Genomic DNA, 19016 nt, shown 5'->3' with positions numbered 1-19016 from the left:
CCCCTTTTATAATGGTCCCTTTTTCTGATCACTAGGGTCTAGATAAAGTTATGAATGCTTGTGTTTATGTATGTTTGGATATAACTTGGTCACTTGTTCTAATTAGACACATGCAGTCAGCCTGTATTCACTTTAATTAGATGTATTTTGGGCCATTAGGAAGATTTTCCTCCTCTTTTCTGTTTTAATCTTATCAACTAAATAGGAATATTTTTCCAAAAATTTAACATATGGGAGCATACATGCATTTGTACTTCTGGAAATATAAACATCAAAATAAGTTGTAATAAAAGAAGATGGTATTTCTGGAATCTTGCAAAACTGGTTTAATTTTATTAGTGTTGCTTGTAGTGTGGTATGGTATTACCTGTGGACTCTCCAACAAATTCCAAAGGCACACGGAGTTCTACAGTTGTATCTGGGTACTTACAATGGAGGGGTTTTTGTGTAACTGAAATCTTGCTGTAGTTAGTCTTCCCAAGTGTTGGGAAAATACAAAAGGTGTTCATCGTGTTCAAGAAGAATTCAAATAGTTCACAAAAAGTAGAGGTATTTGTTGACATATCTGTCTGGTTTTTTTTAGAACTCCATCAGTGGCGAGAGATATTGATGATAAATCCAATGATGGCCGTGAACCCTTTATTGACAGCATCAGGGCATCAGAGGATGCCACTGGTTCCCTCACCATTTGAACCTCCAAGTGTGGATAGGTAATTTCTCTTCAATACGATATTCCAGTCAAAGGAGAAAATGGATATTATGAAGGTTTCAAATGCTGTTAACCCCAGTGTTGTTTCATTGTCTAATGTTATTTCAGGGAACTGTGGTGCAGTAAATCTGCCGGCCACATCTTCAACAAACTTCTCATCACTTCCCCTTTGAGGCCTGCTTGACATCCTCACTCAGCAAATAGCTAACTAGCACTTTCTATGTGACAGGCATTGTATAGGTGCAAACGTGGATGTAGTCTGCTAGGGCTGCGGTAGCAAAATACCACAGACTGGGTGGCTTAATTTTATTTCTCACGGTTCTGGAGGCTGAAAGTCCTAGATCAAGGTACTGGCAGGTTCTGTTTCTCCTGAGGCTTCTCTCCTTGGCTTGCAGACTTGGCTGCCTTTTTCTCTGTGTCTTCACATGCTTTTTTCTCTGTGTGCAAGCACTTCTGGTGTCTCTTCCTCTTCTTATAAGAACACCAGTCCTACTGGGGCCCCACCCTTATGACTTCATTTAACTTTAATTACCCCCTTAAAGGCCCTAGCTCCAAAGACAATCACATGGCGGGGCAGGGGTTAGGAACACAATTCAGTCCATAACAATTGGGTATCCTGGATTTCCTGTGATAGAGCAATTCTTTCTTTGCAATAAAAGTGAAGTTATCAGTATTTTGGTTGCACACTCTGGCAGTTTCCTGTCTTCCCTTCTTTTGAATATATTGATATAGTCTGACATTCCGAGGAGAAAGAAAAATTCAGTATTTATGCTTGTTCATGGAGCATGAACAATAGAGTTGGACTTCTAGAGACCACTGAAGTTTGGAGAAATAAATTGTCCACCCAGGTAGTCACTGATCCCAGATGGCAAAACTCAAGCCACAGTATGTTTATCAAATGAGAAAAGAATGTTGTGGTCAAGAATGGAAAATCAGACATTGGTACTGATTTGATTGGATCTTTTTTTTTTCCCTGACATCCCTAAAACTTCCCTTTCCTGCTTTCTCTGTTGTGTTGGCAGCTGAGTTAGTCCTTCCTTAGTAGAGCCCTTCCTCCTAAGCTTTCTCATCATATTTCTACTTAAGCCAATAGAGACTGTAGGACTTTTGTACTTCATTTTGGGAAGAGATGATAGAATCCCATATGGCAATAAAAAAAAAATCTCACTGCCTATGCAATGGAAATTTTGTACAATTCCATTTTCATTTTACCTAATTTGTATCTTTTTCCCTAGAGATTTATTGCCTCCCACTGTAGCTCCAACTGACCCAAGACAGTTTTGTGTTCCTTCCCAGTTTGGACCCTCTGCTCTACCAAATGCAAATATGCCGAACGTGCTGTCCAGTCATGTCTACTCAGGTATGAGCGACAGATGGCTGTCGTCTGTGGAGCCACTGTGAACTGGATTGCTGCATTAAGCTTGCCATCAAATTTACTGCCAAATTTTAGAGGCAAAACTGTATGGTGATTATACTTGTATTTTCTACAATTACTACCTAGGTTTAAATCATGGTTCCACCACTGTGTAACCAAGTGTAAGTCGCTTAACTCCTCCAACCATCAATTTACTAATGTATAACATGAAAATCTGCAATTACTATCTGTCTTGTCTTACACGCAGGAACCGATGAGGTCATGAGGAGATGAGGTCTGAGAGTTAAAGTCCCTGGGGCAGTTTACATACGGCCTGATAGGTCATAGTGAGGACCTGCCTTTTATTCTGGGGAAGAGGGAAAGCTTTTGAGGAGTTTGAGCAAAGGAATGACATGGTCTGACTTACATTTTACCAGGATCACTCTGGCTGCTGTGTTGGGGACAAACTTGATAGGATTAAAGTTCTGGAGTTAAACTGATGGGAGTTAATGGGCTATTAGAATAGTCGACAGATTATGATGGATTGGCCCTGCGTGGTGACAGGAATAGTAAGAAGTGGCTGGATTCTGTAAATACTTTGAAGGTAGAAACAACAAGATTTTCTCAGAGTTTAGATATGAGATGTAAAAAGAGGAGAGGTGTTAAGGATGACATCAAAAATTTTGGTGGAGAAATGGGAAAGGTGGAGTTGCTCTTCACTGAGTTGAGGAAGACCATGAAAGCAAGAGTTCTTGGGGCGGGAGAGATATCATAGGCATTTGAGATGCCTAATAGACAATCAATGGGGGATGTCTGGAAGGCAGCTGAAGTCCAGGGAGGACTTCTGGAGACAACCTGGAGATATAATTTTGGAAGTCATCGGGATATATGAGACTAGATGAGATCATCCATAGAGTGAGTTAAAAGGATGAGTTAGAAGTTAAAAGGATGATCCCCGGGACATACCAACAGGGTCCAGAAGATGAATGGAGATATAGAAAAAGCAACCACTGAGGTGGGAGGAAACCCAGGAGAGGACGGAGGCCTGGAAACCAAGGGAAGAAAGTGTTTTAAGGAAAGAGTGAGCAACTGTGTCAAGTATGCCACTCAAAGATCAAGTAAGATGAGGACCAAGAATATATGATTAGATGTAGCTTTGTGGAGGTCATTGATGATCTCGATAAGAGCAATTTCAGCAGAGTGGTGTCAGTAAAAACATGAGTGTAGGGGCTCAAGAGGGAATAAGAGGTGATAATTTCCTCACAATATTGAAGATCAGATTGATGCATCTTATCTCCCCAAAACTATATTCAGTGAGTTTCTGTTTGTCCCTGCTCCCCAATTCCAACAACTCTTAATATTGAGTTAGCTGAAAAGTTCATTCGAGTTTTCCATGTTACAGGAAAACCCAAATGAACTTTTTGACCAACCCACTAGATATGAACAATGTGAGTGAAAAGCCGGAGACAGAAAGAAATATGATTGGTGCCAGGGCCAGTGAAGACACCGGCCTGCCTGGATTTAGGCATGTTGTCTGCCACAGTGCATGTGGATCCACTTCGATGAGATTGAGCAGGGGCCAGGTCTGAAACTAGACACACCCACTGGAGTGTGACAGGCCCATCAGCTGAACCTGGATGGTAGCCCCATCTGGCAGCAAGAACCCGGTAAATCTATAGCTCGAAGTTACAGGCAGCAATTAAGCAGACCAGTAAAATAGCTGCATTGCTGACTCAGAAAGAGCTTCTTAGTGATGAAGAATCCAGAAACTGCCAATAGTTGGATACAAACAGGCAGGTTGACAACCTGTCCCAGGAACAGAGGTCAGTCTCCCAACTCAAGGCTGACATGTAAGAGTAAGCAAGGGCAAAGTAGGGCCTCAGTCCTACAGAAACCGAGCTACTAAGTAAGTTAGCAAAATAGGAATTAAGACAGGAATCTGTTTCAAAACTTGGGATGTTAGGTAGGGAGTGGATTATTACAACAGGACTAGCACTAAGTTTGATGTCAACTATTTGGGAAAGAGAAAGAAACTTGAAATAGGTTTGATGAGTCCACATTTCATAGGGTGCTAAAATCCAGGTAATGAGAATTGTGCCCTCTACACTGGTCTTCTCACATGGACATTCTCTGCATCCTTGGGCATTACCCCATGGGTTGGCAGTCTTATGCATGCCAGCTGTCTCAAGGAGAATATCTCAAAGGCCCTGAACTATAAAAACATGGAGCTTTAGAGTCAGAAGGATTTTTAGAGGTCATGTCATCTAACCTCTGAATTTTACAACTGAGAGAGAATCTCATAAAAATAGATATAGTATGGTGTATTTCAAGATAGGTTATTATTAATAGGAGTTTAACGAGCTCTGCTAGCTTGGTACAAGGCAAGTATAAGAACAGTTCTAGCCTTCATGATACTTGTTGGGGAGAACAGATTTACACATGTAAAACTATCATTGAACAAAACTCTGTGTAATAAGTATAATTTGTGCATCTGTTATTGTTATAGTGTGGTCTGTAGACCTATGCTGGTCTGAGAAGTGTTTGTACAAATAAATGCATAAACAGAGAGTAAGGCTTAGAAACTTTCACAGCAACTTGACAGGGTAATTTTATGTCTATTAATCTAATCATTTAAATTGTGCTTGTACTTGTTCTTGCTTTCATTTCAATTTTCTAAAATGTCATTTTATGTATTTTTTGAAAGTATTGGTCCATGATGGGTTGGAAATTTTAAAAGAAAAAAATAGTCCTTCACCAAGGGATGGTTTGAGAAGCACCAGCATAGACTCTAAGTGCATTAGGAGTCGAGAGAAAGAAAAAATCAATATAAGCATGAAGTTACCAGGCAAGAATAGAGCCTTGAATTCTGACGATGCTGTCATTATCTTAAGACATATTCGAAAGTTGACACAAGAATGTAATTGCTGTTCAACTCTACTGAAATTGTTTTGTAAAAAGTATTTTCCTCAGCTACACCCAAAAGTCCACGTAGAGAACTTCATATTTTATCCACTTAAATCACTGTATTTATTTCCAGGGATTTCAGTGCATAAAGAAGCACTTAGTTACTTTTTTTTTTAAGGTCAGCTAATTCTTTTCTTCCAAAAAAAAAAGTTATCAATATTTACTTAAAAAGCAAGCGATCAAGAGATCCACAGTTAATTTCATCTTTTTCCTTTTGAAGTATGGTAGGGAAACATTGCCAGTCATGAGACCCATACTTAAAGGAAAAAAATTATCTGGGGAATTCCCTGGCAGTCCAGTGGTTTGAACTCGGTGCTTTCACTGCCAAGGCCCTGGGGTCAATCCCTGGTCAGGGAAATAAGATCTTGCAAGCCTCAAGGTGCAGCCATAAAAAAGAAAAAAATTATCTGGTGTTATCATGCCATCACCAAAGTGACTCTAAGATTCTGAACAGCCATGAACTGATACCATTTCCAACACTGTGCTCAGGTGGTGGTGTTTTGCAGATACTGTTTTAAATCATTATATTTTCTTTTATTATTTTCAAGTGGATATTGTTAATTTGTTTGTGGGGTGGGATGGTGGTTTTCTTGTTTAAGGTTGGGGCACTTTGCCACCTGAATCCATAAAGGCAATGGCTAGAAGGAATGAAATGATTCAAAGGCAGCATACTGCCAGGTAATGTAACAATGTTGTTTTATTTTCTATTCATTCACTTGTTTGTTTATTCATTTGTTATATATATACTTTTCTATATATTCATTTATTGTATTTGTGTATTGTTTTTGTATATATTGTTATATTTGTGTATATGTATTCACTGATTTTATATATATATATATATATATATATATATATATATATATATATACACACACACACTGATTACTTTCAAAAAGTATTCCAGGAATATTACAAAAAGAAACATATACAAACATGTACACAGGTTGTTTAAGGATAAAAACAAGATTAGAAATTACACGGTGAAGCTAAGTCTACAGATCACAGTAGCTTGTCAATGTCTCATAATTAAAATGCCTAGCTGTGATTCCTTTGAAATTCATACTGGCATTTCTGTCTTAAATGACTTCAGTTCTGCCCAAAGATAGGAGCCAAGCTTGCCAATCCCACTTCAAACTATGCCATTAGAGCCCAGACAGCCCCATGTCAACCTAAAAGTGGCCTTCAACAACCAGGAGAAAGAAACACACAGCAATGATGACTAGGGTATTGCTGTGGGCAAGAGAAAGCATCAGTCAGCTTTTTCATCGCTGAACATTAAGGGGTCCAGGTGATGACCAATAAGCAAAGTAAAGTTAGCAAAAATACCAGCAAGTCTTCCCCCCTCCTCCCTTCCCCTACCCTTAAATTACAACTGGCATTAATTTTAACAGTTGAGACTTCTGTGTTTCTTGAGTCTCACTAAAATTGTACTGTTAAGGTTTAAAAACTTCTTCCCAAAACTTTAATTTCTTTGAGGGTTAATCTCTGGCAAGAAACTATGCTGTGCTGCATTCTCCCCATCCCTGCTAAGATTGCCATATCCATTAGACACAACGCTCTAAAGACTGGCCTTGGACTTCCATTGTGAGATTCAGCCAAACCCTTCACCTCTGATCTTACTCCAAACTCTCCTTCCCAGTGGCTCTCTGGGGGATTCGTGTTTACACCTAACAGACTTCAGATAAGTAGCATAAGGACTCACAAGAAAAGCAGAGTTGCTACAATAGGGAAGGCAGAGGGCCATTAAAATGATACTTCTAATGGTTTTCTTGGGTTTATAAAATACATTGTTTTGTTTTTAGGATGGAAATGGAAATGCATGCCATTTACCAACAAAGGAGAACAGAAAAAGTTAATTGCAAGGGACTAGCAGGCCTAGGGATACCATTCCTCTATGGCTTCAGTATCCCAGCTGGCCCAGCCACCGACCATGGCAGGAGAGTGCTCCCTGCCAGTGACCTGCGTGCTCACAGAAGCGCCCTGAGAAAGCTTCAGGGAAACCCCATGCTAGTGGCAACTGGTCTGCGCTTTCTAGAGAGATGGGGGCAGAAATGTCGTCGTCTCAGGAGAGGTACAGGGAATCAGAAAGTTCTAGACAGTGACACTGAGAGTTCTAAAAGTCGAGTAGAAGAAAAGCCCCTAGGCCAAACCCATGCAGTTCCCTGTGAAGAGAATGAGTATGCAAAAGACCCAGAAACGGACACTCTCAACAATCACAAGTTGGGTGAAACCAAAGAAAAGCCATCTACAGCTCTTGCTCACACCTTTGGAGAGCTGAAGCGCAGCCATAGAAAACCCTGGGGAGCTCGTGGCACTCCCCTGGAAGAAAAGACCTGGGACAATGGGAAAGAGAAGGCTTCAGAGCAGGTTTTGGCAGCCTGTGGTGAAAAGAATGGGGTTTACGCTCCAGTTCCTCGACCATCTCTGCGAGGTGGGTGTCCAGGGGCTAATCCTCATGAACCGCAGGTCATCAAGTCCCTGGAGTTATTACATAGTGAGCTGTAACCACTGTGTTTCTTTTTATCCTCCTTTTTCTTAATCCTACTTAGAATTAGCTCCTCTTGAAACATCTATTACATTACTTCCAGTCAGCCATAACAGTGCAATGTATCTCTGTTTATATATTGCTATATAGAGAATTTTCAGCAAAGGCTAGGAAGGTAAATATGAGGAAGGATGGGAAAACCTACCAGAATTTTTAATTAAAATTTTAATTTAATTTTTAATTTAATCTCTTCAACACAAAACAGAGGGGCTTCTTGCTTAAAAGTATGAATTCAATCTCCCCTTTATTTAAGTGTAGAAAAAATAAACAATTAAACAGAAGCTCTTTCAGTGCTCACTACTGCTATGATACTCTCTAACCTAAAAGTATTAACACACTACCCCCTGCCCCAGAAAGACACATTGAATAGTTTTCAAGAACTTCTTTAGATAAAAAATATTTTAAAACTGGAACTTCTTTAGAGAAAGATATTTTGAAACACAGGGATTTGGGTATGTGTAATCTAACCACCATACCAACTGCTTCCCTGACAAAATAGTAATTTGCCATTTTGATGAAGATGTAGCTAAATCCTCACGTGGCTTAGCGAGCATGATAAATCATGTAACATCATAGAACATGGTAGTATTAATCTGGAGAATGAAATCCACAGGGTATTTCTATTGGAATATGAGAGAAGCTGGAACTTTGTTTTTATTTATGATAAGGTTGTCATTAAAGATCCTTTAGAGGAAGAAAAGAAAGGAGGTAGCTAAGCTTTTTTAGAAATCATCTCTCAGTAACTCTATCTTTTAAGGGGGTTACTTGTAGATCTATGTAAAGGGACTGCTCTGTGGTAATAGAACATGAGGAAATGAATGTAACTATACATAAAACTGTACTCTTAGCTTCCCCCTTTCCCTTTTCCCACAAAATAATTTTCTTTCTGTTTTGAAGGAACACATGTGCTTCTTACAATCAAGGAAAATCTATCTTTGGATGAAGATATTCAGAAATGGACCGTGAATGACGTGTACAGCTTCGTTAGTGGCCTTCCAGGTTGTTCAGACTATGCTCAGGTGATGCAACATTTAAGTATATTCTTAAAAGTTAGACACTCTGAAATATAATTCCTTCATAATGAGTTCTGTCGAACTTGATTTTGACCCCAGAGAGCATTCCTACTAATCTCTCCCTTTGTATGTCATTGGCTCCCCTGGAACAGAAGCCTGTGACTGGTGGAGCTTGGGTCATGGGCCCACACCCCAGCCTCAGGGGAGGCTGGGAAAGCCAGTGTCTGCTTTTAGTTTCTGTCCCATCAAGGCTCCTGAGATGTGGAATTCTCCCAAAATTAGGAGGTTCAGAAGCCAAACATCCAAGAAGAATGAGAGATGTCTACTGTATTCCCTGCTCATCCATTTAGCAAACATTTGGAGGCATGTACTTCTGTATCAGAAGTTTTAGGCTACTCATCATACATAACAGAAATATATACTTTATTCTAAAAAGGACAAGAAGGAAATACATCTGAAAAGTAGGAAATTAACTATTTTAGAATTCCATTTTTATGCTGGGGCAATATATAAAAATGCCTACACACATAATTTAATCTGGTAGATAAATACTATTTTTTAAATTATAATGAACTATCAGGACAGTTGAAAAGTAAAACTAGCCTCACTTATATGGGAAAATTGGAGATAAAAATGGTGGGTTGCCAAGTTTTTGAAGTTTATGTCAGTGCTACATTTTCATGCATATAGTTTACTTTTTCAAGTGATTAACACAATTCCAAGCAACAATGTGCCTACTAAATCTGGTATCACTATCTTTGGTTTATATTTTAAAGTAAAAGAAAACAAGAAAAGGACATTATGATTTAACTACATCATAATTAACTGATGTTAGAGATAATTTTTTTCAGATCTCATTTTGTGATATTTTCTTCAGTGTAATGCTGTTAATTTTTTTTTTAATTTTCATTTCTTTCTTCCTTCCTTCCTTCCTTTCTTTCTTTCTTTTCCTTTCTCTTTTTCTTCCTTTGTTCTTTTTATTGGACCAATGGAACAGTCATATAGAGTTGTGATTAAGAGTATGGCTTATGAAACCAGAAAGTACAAGTTCAAATCCTGGCTTTTCCGCTTTCTGGACATGTGACCTAGGACAAATTGCCTCCCTCCTTGGTGTCTCAGTTTTTTCATCTGTAAAATGAGGATAATAGTATAATACATTTTCAAAGGATTGTTGTAAGCATAAATGAGTGCCTGGCACTCAGTAGATTCTAATTTCATCATTACCTCAGAGGCTTCTAGAGAAAGCAGAATCTCAAGTTACTTATGAGGCAAGTTGTATTCTTCACGTCACCTACTTTGTCTTTTTGCATACCTGCTAAAAAAATTTGTTCTATTTTTTCCTATTCAATGAGTATAACCTTATTATTTTATTACTAGTCATTAACCATGAGTAAGTCGCTTTTTAAATGTATCTATGCCACTTTTCAAGTGGTACAATGAAGTTACCAAATCCTGATAACCAGAAAGAAGCAACCCCGTGCATAACGAACATTTGATTACTGACTTCTGATGGATTGAATCTGTTTGAGCTCACTATTTTTAATCAGTCAGTGATTCACAGTCATAAAAATGCAGTTTATAATAACCACTCTTGTAATAAATAATGTTACATGCATTTCATACTTTATAATCCCAAATGTCCCCTTATGGGTATAAAGAAGTCACATAAACACGAAGACCCCAAACTTTGCTGACTCATTATCTCTTACCAACAGGATGTTGGTGCTTCCCTCCCCACCCCAAGAAGTGGTACAGTTATTTCTAGGTGTTTCTCAAATGTGTTTAGGATCAAGTCCTGCTCTTGTTTCCTCACTAAAGTCAGTTCCCCTCCTAGCAATTGCTGGTGACCTCCACAGGAAGGATGCCGCTACTCTGCTGAGCATGACCAGGCTGTGCTCAGTGACGGTGTTCCGTACAGAAATGGGGAGGACGCCCCTGGATGCAGCTGGGTGCCGTCTGAGCGCAGCAAGCTCTGAAGCAGCGCTGCTTGTGCACAACTCTCACAGGAACCCTTGTCTGCAATGTGCCATCCGCTCTTACTCACAGCCCCTGGGACTACTCAGGGCCACACCCCCTGTCCCCTTCTCTGTCCTCTTCTTCCTCACCTCTGCCTTAGGTGCAGCAGCCTCCAACCACCCACCTTCTGCAGGTGGAAAAAGGAAATTCAGGAAAAAATAACCGCAGTGAAAACCCAAAGCCCCTTGCAAATGAAATCTTTGAAATAGATGTGAAGAGAGGATGGGTGCTTCAGCCATTTAGGGACATCCAGGATACCCTGTAACACATTTTTTGTGTTCAAAGTCAATGTCTAGTTCAAATAAGTCAGCAGTTAAAGTATTCTCTCTAAAAATAACTGAAATTATTAAAAATACATGCATATTTATATCATGCACTTGGCCCAAACTGCTCTCATGAGAATGAAGTGAGGATATCTTCTGAGTGACAGAGGCATGTTCTGCATCTTTGCCTCAGGCCCAGGGTCCGTCCACCATGACTGAAGGTTAGGCCCTCATGCATTTCAGGCCCTGGGTGACAACCTACCTTTGTGTGAAAATTTATCTCTGTGATTTCTCCTTTTTGGATGCTCTCTCATGGTCCCTTCACTGCTCACTGGAATCCCTACAAAGGAAAGAGAAATTAGGTAAATATTCTACCATAAATATAGGTAACTATTTTCATCAGCACTCCTTTTTCTGGTTGGCAGTGGGGTTAAGCAGGGAAAATTCTGGATCAGAATCATGAACTATACATTATTTTACAAGTTCTCTAACAGGCAAGCTATGCTCTTTGGCAACTCACTTAACCTTTTCTATGTTGGTTCTCTCATTTATAAAAAATCATAGTAATAGCGCCTACACTTTATTGGCAACAGACTATGTGCCAGGCACAGTACTAAGTAAATTATTTAGATTGTCTTTTAAATTTAATCTACACCATACTTCTGCAAAGGAGATATTAACTCTATTTTGCAGCTGAGTAAAGCTGAACTTCAAGGTGGCTAGACGACTGCTTAAACAAATGTGTGTGTGACTACAAATCTAGCTCTTTCCGTTATAATTACTCTACATTGAGGATATTGGGCCATATGATTTTCGGCCAAGGGTACCTGGGGCCCTAGGAATTCTCAAAGGTGGTAGAAGGTATGCTTAAGTTATTCAAGATATTTCAAAACAACAAACAACCTAAGAAATATCATAAATTTCCCCAATATAAGGCTACATAGACTAACCCAAACTGTCCACTTTTCTGCTTTGGCCCAAATCAAGTTATTTATATTAGCCATTCTACAATTTGATCAGTTAAAATAGGAAAAGAAATAATTACTTAATAAATATAGTTTGTAAATAACTAAAATCTGTTAGAACACGAAGTTCCTGGTACAGAAGTTTCCCAAGAAGAATCTAATTTTCTGCTGGTCCTGAGGCATGCCCTCCGAGGCACGGAACACACAGTGGAAATGGGACAAATATGGTTCCTCTTCTCACGGAGCTTGTAGTCCAGAAGAGGGGCACCGTAAGGGATTCCACATCAGCGTGACCATGCTGGAGAGGGCAGCTACAGGGCATGGTAGGAACACATAGGAGGGCCTTACGGTTTCCTAGAGGAAGAGGCATCGAAAGTGAGACCTGACAGTGAGGAGTTTACCACCTGAGGGGGAACAGGGTGAGAGGGAGGCAAAGGAGGAATTTCCAGGTGAGGATCAGAAGCCAGAGAGAACTTAACATGGTTGGGTTTTTTGTTTTGTTTTGTTTTGTTTTTTTTAACTTCTGATTGTATTGGGTATGCAACAGACGTGCCCCAGGTTTTTCTTTTCTTTTTTTTTTTAATAAATTTATTTATTTATTTATTTATTTATTTTTGGCTGCGTTGGGTCTTCGTTTCTGTGCCAGGGCTTTCTCTAGTTGCGGCGAGCGGGGGCCACTCTTCATCGCGGTGCGCGGGCCTCTCACTGTCGCGGCCTCTCCTGTTGCGGAGCACAGGCTCCAGACGCGCACGCTCAGTAGTTGTGGCTCACGGGCCCAGTTGCTCCGCGGCATGTGGGATCCTCCCAGACCAGGGCTCGAACCCGTGTCCCCTGCATTGGCAGGTGGATTCTCAACCACTGCGTCACCAGGGAAGTCCCCCATGGTTGGGTTTTGAGAATAATTTTTAGTGGCCAGAGGGCCAGGGCCAAGGTGGGAAAGGTGAGGATGGCAGGATAGGGAACTGAAGAGGAAGGGGCCAGGCCACAGAGACTTGAAGGATTGTGACTTCATCCCGGAAACAGTCTAGTTTTTAAGGAGGAGTGGCGTGCTTAGCTTTATGTTTCAGAAAGGTCGCTCAGTTGCTTTTATGAAAATAGGTTAAAAGAGGCAAGACTAGTGGGGAAGCCTTCTCAGATGAACAATAATGGAGTTGGATCCAGGGTAGAAGCAATGGGGTGGACAGATGAGAATTCTACCTAAGAGGCAGAATTAGCACGATTCAGCTTCTAAGTTAAAGATATACATTAGGGAGCCTTCAGTATACAGAGACACTCACTGAAGCCAAGAGAGAGACTGAGATGAATCCGGAAGACCAAAGAGGACCTGGGTTAGAAGTCTAAGGGACTCTAACACATAAGGATGGACAAAGAAACAGTAGTCACAAAGGTGACAGCAAAAGAGAGGGCAAAGGGTACCCAGGAGGGAGAAGCCTCAGGAAGGCAAGGGAAGTGCATTTTCTGGAAGGAGTAGTCAACAATGTCAGATGCAGCCAGGAGTGTAAGAAATATGAGGACTGAAAAATATCTACATGTTTGGTAGAGTCACCAGGGACCCAGAGGAGAGCAGGTTTAATGGACTTGTGAGGGTGGAAGTCAGACTCCTTGAGACTGAGGAATGACTGGGAAGTAAGAACATGGAAACAGGGAGCATCAAAACTCTTGAGAAATTGGGCTGTGAAGGGGATGAGAGACCTGGGGCAGGATATAGAGATGGAGTGAGGAAGTGTTTCTGTATTTTCATCATTATTGCTTGTATAATGATGGTGGAGACTTGCTTAAATTCCACTGGGAAAGAGCCAGCCAAAGAGAAGAGACTGACGATGAGACAGGGGATTATCTATTGTGCGGGGCCTGGAGGTGGGAAGGGTGCAGACACTTAGCCTATGTGGAGAGAGTGCCTTTAAAGAGTGAGGGACCACTCTCCCCCTGTATCAGTACAGAGGAAGAAAATGTAAGCTTTTAGGTTGGTTTGGGCAGAATTAGAGGAAGTTCTTATCTACTGGTTTGTTTGTTTGTTTTAATTAGGAAGTTACATGATCTGCTGAAAATGAGGAGGGATTCTGTGGGATCTAAAGTTTGAGTGTGAAGAAAGCTTGAAATAGAAAGAAAAGAAAGCTCATCAATGTATGTAAGATTGCCAGGCAGTTTGAAGTCGGAGACCATAACATTACAGTACTACCAGTCAGCCTAGTTTTTTCTGTCCATCTCCTTATCTGCCTGGAAACTTTGTCCACCAGCAACCTTCCTAGTTTCTGGAAGAATGGAAGGCATGGTGACATCCACTACACAATCAGAACAAATATGTCCAGCGTGACAGCTCTCACCTGAGTTTTCCTCTTCTCCCTTTACCGCTCATCTAAGGCAGTGGACAGAGGCACTGAGTCTGTAAATGTGAGAGTCTGAAACTTGCCTGAAATGGTTTTTACCCACATCCCTTCACTCACACTATTTGTCCATTCACTGATTTGTCCAGCAAGGATTATTGTATATCTTCTGTCATGGGCCAGGCACTGCATTACAGGTACATTGGTGAGTAAAACATGGGCTTGCCCTCAAATAATAACTATTCCAGGTTGGAATTGCATTCTATATACAGAGAATTACAATGTACTCCAAGGGTTGTTAAAAACTACAAACAACATGCTATTGGAGCACGGAAAAGAGGGTAACTGAAAATAAGAAATGTTACGATTTTTTGTGTCATCCTCAAGCAGTCTTAATGTTTCCTCCAAAGCTAAAAATCTATATATAAAACAAGATCTTAAAAAAAAGACACTTAAACAAAGCTGACATCTTTTGTGTTTAATAAGGTGTTTAAAGATCATGCAATTGATGGAGAAACTTTGCCATTACTCACAGAGGGGCATCTTCGAAGCACTATGGGCTTAAAGCTGGGGCCGGCACTAAAGATCCAATCGCAGGTAGGGTGATTTTTCGTAACTAAACATGTGTTAATGGTATGAAGCTTAAGAGAAATATGTTACCTTTATCTTGTAACATTAACAATACCTATTTAACCTCTTTATTAAGCTTTTTCCCTCTGTGGTTGGGGACATGATAGAAGTGAAGGAACCTGAAAAGTTTGGACGGGGCATTGGTACACGTTCCTAGTTTTGGTTGGGAAGGCACAAAGCAGTGGTGTGCTGGCCAATGTTTAACAACCTGCTGTCTTTAAAAATGAACCCCGATTCGTAGCATTTGTCAATTTCTGTGGTGTCAGTACTCCCACCATGGCTGACAAACTCTACATGCAGCATCACTGAATACAGAATTGGGAAGAGATGCACCACAGCTCCCCATTTCAGACTATCTTCACCATGTGGATAGCACAAGTGTAAACAACCTCAAGAGCAGAGATAATAATAAACAATTATAGTAAAATAAGTAGGTAAAAATAATTAAGTGATAAGTTTGGGGCATTTAATACTTTAGTTTGCAATATAATATATCTAATTGTAACTTTATATAACTTAATTTTTAATAATGGCATTTTTAGCAATTAGCTTGCAGATTTCCTAAAAATATAACAATTGGTCTCAAGAGCTGGAACAAGCCAGCTCCAGAGCACCGCTTCTCATCACTACCTCCACTGCTACATTCTGGTCTAAGGCACTATCTTCTCTTGTTGGATTACTGCGTTAGCCTTCTAAATCTTCTCCCTGCTCTGCCCTTGCCCACCCAGAGCTATTCACACAGCAGTAAAGAATGATTCTTCTAATACATGAGACAGATCATGTCACTCTTCTGCTCAAATGTCTGCAGTAGCTCCCCATTTCTTTCAAAGTCCAAGTCAAAGTCCTATATTATTTGCACTCCTCCCCACCCATCACCACCCTTGCCTTCCTGACCTCATCTTCTAAGTCTCTCCCCGCCAGTTACTGCTTTTGTCAACTCACCTCTGGATGCTGTTTGAACATCTAGACAGGTTCCACCTTCACACTGTTCCCTCTGCCTGCGATGCTCTTCCCCCAACATCCTCATGCTTTGCTCCCTCATCTCCTTCATCTTTGCTCCACCATACCATCTCAATGAGGTTTGCTTGGTTCACCTTACTTAAAATTGCACACGGCCCAGCCCCCATACATACTACTGCTATCCCTTTTTCTCGTCTTCTCTTTTTCCCCATAGCACCCATCACGTTCAATCACACAATATAATTTATTTATTTGTTATATTTATTTTTGATTTCCCTCTGCCCCCTCTAGAATGTAAGCGCCATTAGAGCAGAGATCTTTATCTGTTTTGTTGACAGATATAACCTTAGAACATGCAAAACCCATAATAGGTCAACAGTTATTTGTTGAAAGAGTGAGTTTCCTAAAAGTCAAACCAAGAAGCCTCAACTAATTCTTTCAGAATTTATACAGTACTTATTCACAATACATGCTTAGACCAGGAGCTGAGTTTCCAGAATGTCCTTCAAAAACCTTTTTTTTTTTCCTAAACTTTTCAGGGTAAAGAAGTTCTTTATTTCTAATGCAAATACTTCAGTGTTTCCATTGATGTTCTTTTTTTCAACTTCTTATTTTGGAATAACTTTAGATACAGAAAAGTTGCCAGGATAGTACAGAGAATTCACCTAGCTTTTCCTAATGTTAACATAATACATAACAGGGCACATTTGTCAAAACTAAGAAATTAACATTGGTACAATATAATATTCACTTTTAAATGATTTATTTTTCTTTAGTGAGGATACTATACCTCTTGGAATACTTACAATAACACTGCAGTTTTTTCTCAAATCTGATTTTCTTTGGCTTTGGTTTATCACTTTCGTTGCACTTTTTGTTCTGCTTTGTCCTTACAATGTGGCCAACCCCAAGTCATTCTTAATCTTCTCCTCACTTGCTGTTAGCATTCTTATGCTCCTATCTGATATATATAAGTGCTTCCATGCAGCCCAGCTGAGCTATTATATCCCAGGCCCCATCTGCCAGCATAACAGGACAGGACTCCCACAGAAGCTGGGGGTGGGGGGGAGGTGGAGGGGGAAGGTCCAGCTGATGCCAGATGTTCAACCAAGCAGAACAGTTGTAGAGTCCTTGGGATTGGGAATTTCCAGGGGTCCAATTGAAGCAGGAAAATTGGAAGGTTCTGAGTAACATCTGAAAGTCCCAGAAGGTGAGCAGGCAGGAGTTCATCAGTGGATAACAAAATCTCAATCTCCAAAATGGGAATCAAGGGCAAAATTCCATTACAGCAAGAACTGCTAAGAAGAAGGAAACCTACCCTCCAGAACAGAAACGTAGAAGGTAGGCCTGGACTGAGCACACAAGGAAAGGGGTAGGAGAAGAAAAAGTTACTGGAATTTGAGAAAGATATTATTAGAATGGAGGGAGCTGGGGGTTTGAGCTGTAATAATGTGAACAATATAGAAATCTCCTGGGTCCCACTCGGCATCAGGTTTGTGTAGGAGCCCGCTGGTTAGTACTAGGGCACCAAGTCCCAGCGCAGCCTTATTTATGTCTCAACACTAAGCCCACTGAAGGCCAGTTGTGTGCTATGGTTCTAAAGAATTCCAGCCTCACCTGGAGGAGGACGGGCTGGGTGTTGGTGAAGATGAAGTAGCGTGTCTGTGGGAACGCTTGTGGGACCATTGGGAAAGGAAGAGCTAGAGTGGACTGAGAGTGAAATAATTGTGTGTGCAGGTGAACCACAGCAGAACCAAGAACAGGAACTGGTAAGCTCCTACCACCTTGATATCCAGTTTTACAATGTAAACACGATGGTTCTAAAAGAAAAAGCCCACCACATCCTAGAATTGTGTCCTTCTAGATGTCCCATGCCTGAACTTACCTCAGCCTCCCTGCCACCTGTGGCTTAGCAGAGTATGCTGAGTTATTGAAAGAATTCATAGATTTAATTACTATATTTTGTCTTCTAAGGTATCTCAGCATATGGAAAGTATATTCTACAAGAAAAGTCTTTCACTTCCTACCCACACGAAACAAGCATTCGATCAACCAAAAGATACAAACCCTCTTTTGGGTTTTAATTCCTGGAGTGATACACTGGACGTTCCTTGTTCCCAGGATATGATCATTCCTAAAAGAACTGAGCGAGATACTATGAGAAATTAAAACCCTCACAGAGCAAGAACAGTCTTAATCGGTTTTCTGAAAAGTCTGGGATATTCTGAAGGGCGTGCGGGGGTTTCCCAGGACCAGATGGCGGCTCAGAGGGAGAGAAAGCCCACCCTCCCGAGCTCTCTGGGAGGAGGCCTTGCCCAGGCTTCCCGAAGTGACCTCATCACAAAGTGGCTGGAGGCGTATCCTTGGAAGCAAATGCTAAACGAAGGATAGAATTTGCAAACATCAAATTTGTATATATAAAGAGGTCTATTTCTTTTCTTTTTCTTCCAGTTTTATTGAGATACTATTGACATAACAGCACTGCATAAGTTTCAGGTGTACCACATAATGATATGACTTAAATACATCATGAAACAGCTATCACAATAAGTTTAGTGAATATCCGTCATCTCTTATAGATACAAAATGAAAGAAACAAAGTTTTTCCTTGTGATGAGAACTCTTAGGATCTACTCACTTAACAGCTTTCATATATAACGTACAGCAGTGTTCATTCTATTTATCATGTGGTACATTGCATCCCTAGTACTTATTTATCTTACAGCTGGAAGTTTTTACCCTTTGACGACCTTCATTAAAGAGGTCTATTTCTGATTTTCACAAAAAAAAAAAAGAAAGCTATAGTTGGATGTTTCCACGAGGATATCTGTGCAGAAGCCACAAGAGCTGACACTGAAAAACAGAGCTCCTAACCTGTCTTCACTGGCTTCCCATCCCCCAGCCCAGAGAGAGACAGAGGCAACCCAGTGGAGCCAGAAGGAGGAAGAAGAGACCGTGAAGTAGGAAATAGAGAAACAGAGGAGCTGAGCACAGGTCCCCACCTTTCCTCATTGCAGGCTTTCAGCCTGACGGAAGCTGGAGGAAGGAACGGGCAGAAGCTCTAACCTTAAAGTTCAGAGTTCACTGTTACTCAGCATTTTCCTTCTGATATGAAACCATGTTATGGCTAAAAACAACTGGACTCCTTACGGCCTGAGAGGCAGAGGAAAGGGCATAGTGACCACCTCCTATCTCACCCGAGAGGTGGGGAAGAGTTCCCTCCTCAAAGCGGTACTGAACTGGCAAGATCGAGGGGAGACGATGACGGCA

At 40.7% G+C, this 19016-nt stretch overlaps 1 protein-coding gene across 1 annotated transcript; it reads left to right on the top strand.

Moving 5' to 3' along the window:
• Window positions 1-609: 609 nt before the first annotated feature.
• Window positions 610-17915, top strand: SAMD7 (sterile alpha motif domain containing 7). Its single transcript, XM_061193445.1, has 7 exons — window positions 610-710; window positions 1945-2069; window positions 5627-5705; window positions 6833-7461; window positions 8473-8594; window positions 14643-14753; window positions 17721-17915. Exons 1-7 carry the CDS (start codon window positions 610-612, stop codon window positions 17913-17915), a joined length of 1362 nt encoding a protein of 453 aa, XP_061049428.1.
• The last annotated feature ends 1101 nt before the right edge of the window (window positions 17916-19016 follow it).

This window comes from Eubalaena glacialis, chromosome 6 (genome assembly GCF_028564815.1).
Source record: "Eubalaena glacialis isolate mEubGla1 chromosome 6, mEubGla1.1.hap2.+ XY, whole genome shotgun sequence".
Taxonomy (NCBI): Eukaryota; Metazoa; Chordata; class Mammalia; order Artiodactyla; family Balaenidae; genus Eubalaena; species Eubalaena glacialis.
This window is presented reverse-complemented; position numbering and strand designations above follow the sequence as displayed.

What these genes read in the sequence shown, in the direction of transcription:
- SAMD7 (XM_061193445.1), top strand. Translation starts at nt 610, where the DNA reads ATGATAAATCCAATGATGGCCGTGAACCCTTTATTGACAGCATCAGGG. An exon ending in CAAAGGCAGCATACTGCCAG is followed by an intron (nt 5,706 to 6,832) that starts GTAATGTAACAA and finishes TTTTGTTTTTAG; the next exon opens with GATGGAAATGGAAATGCATG. An exon ending in CACTAAAGATCCAATCGCAG is followed by an intron (nt 14,754 to 17,720) that starts GTAGGGTGATTT and finishes TTGTCTTCTAAG; the next exon opens with GTATCTCAGCATATGGAAAG.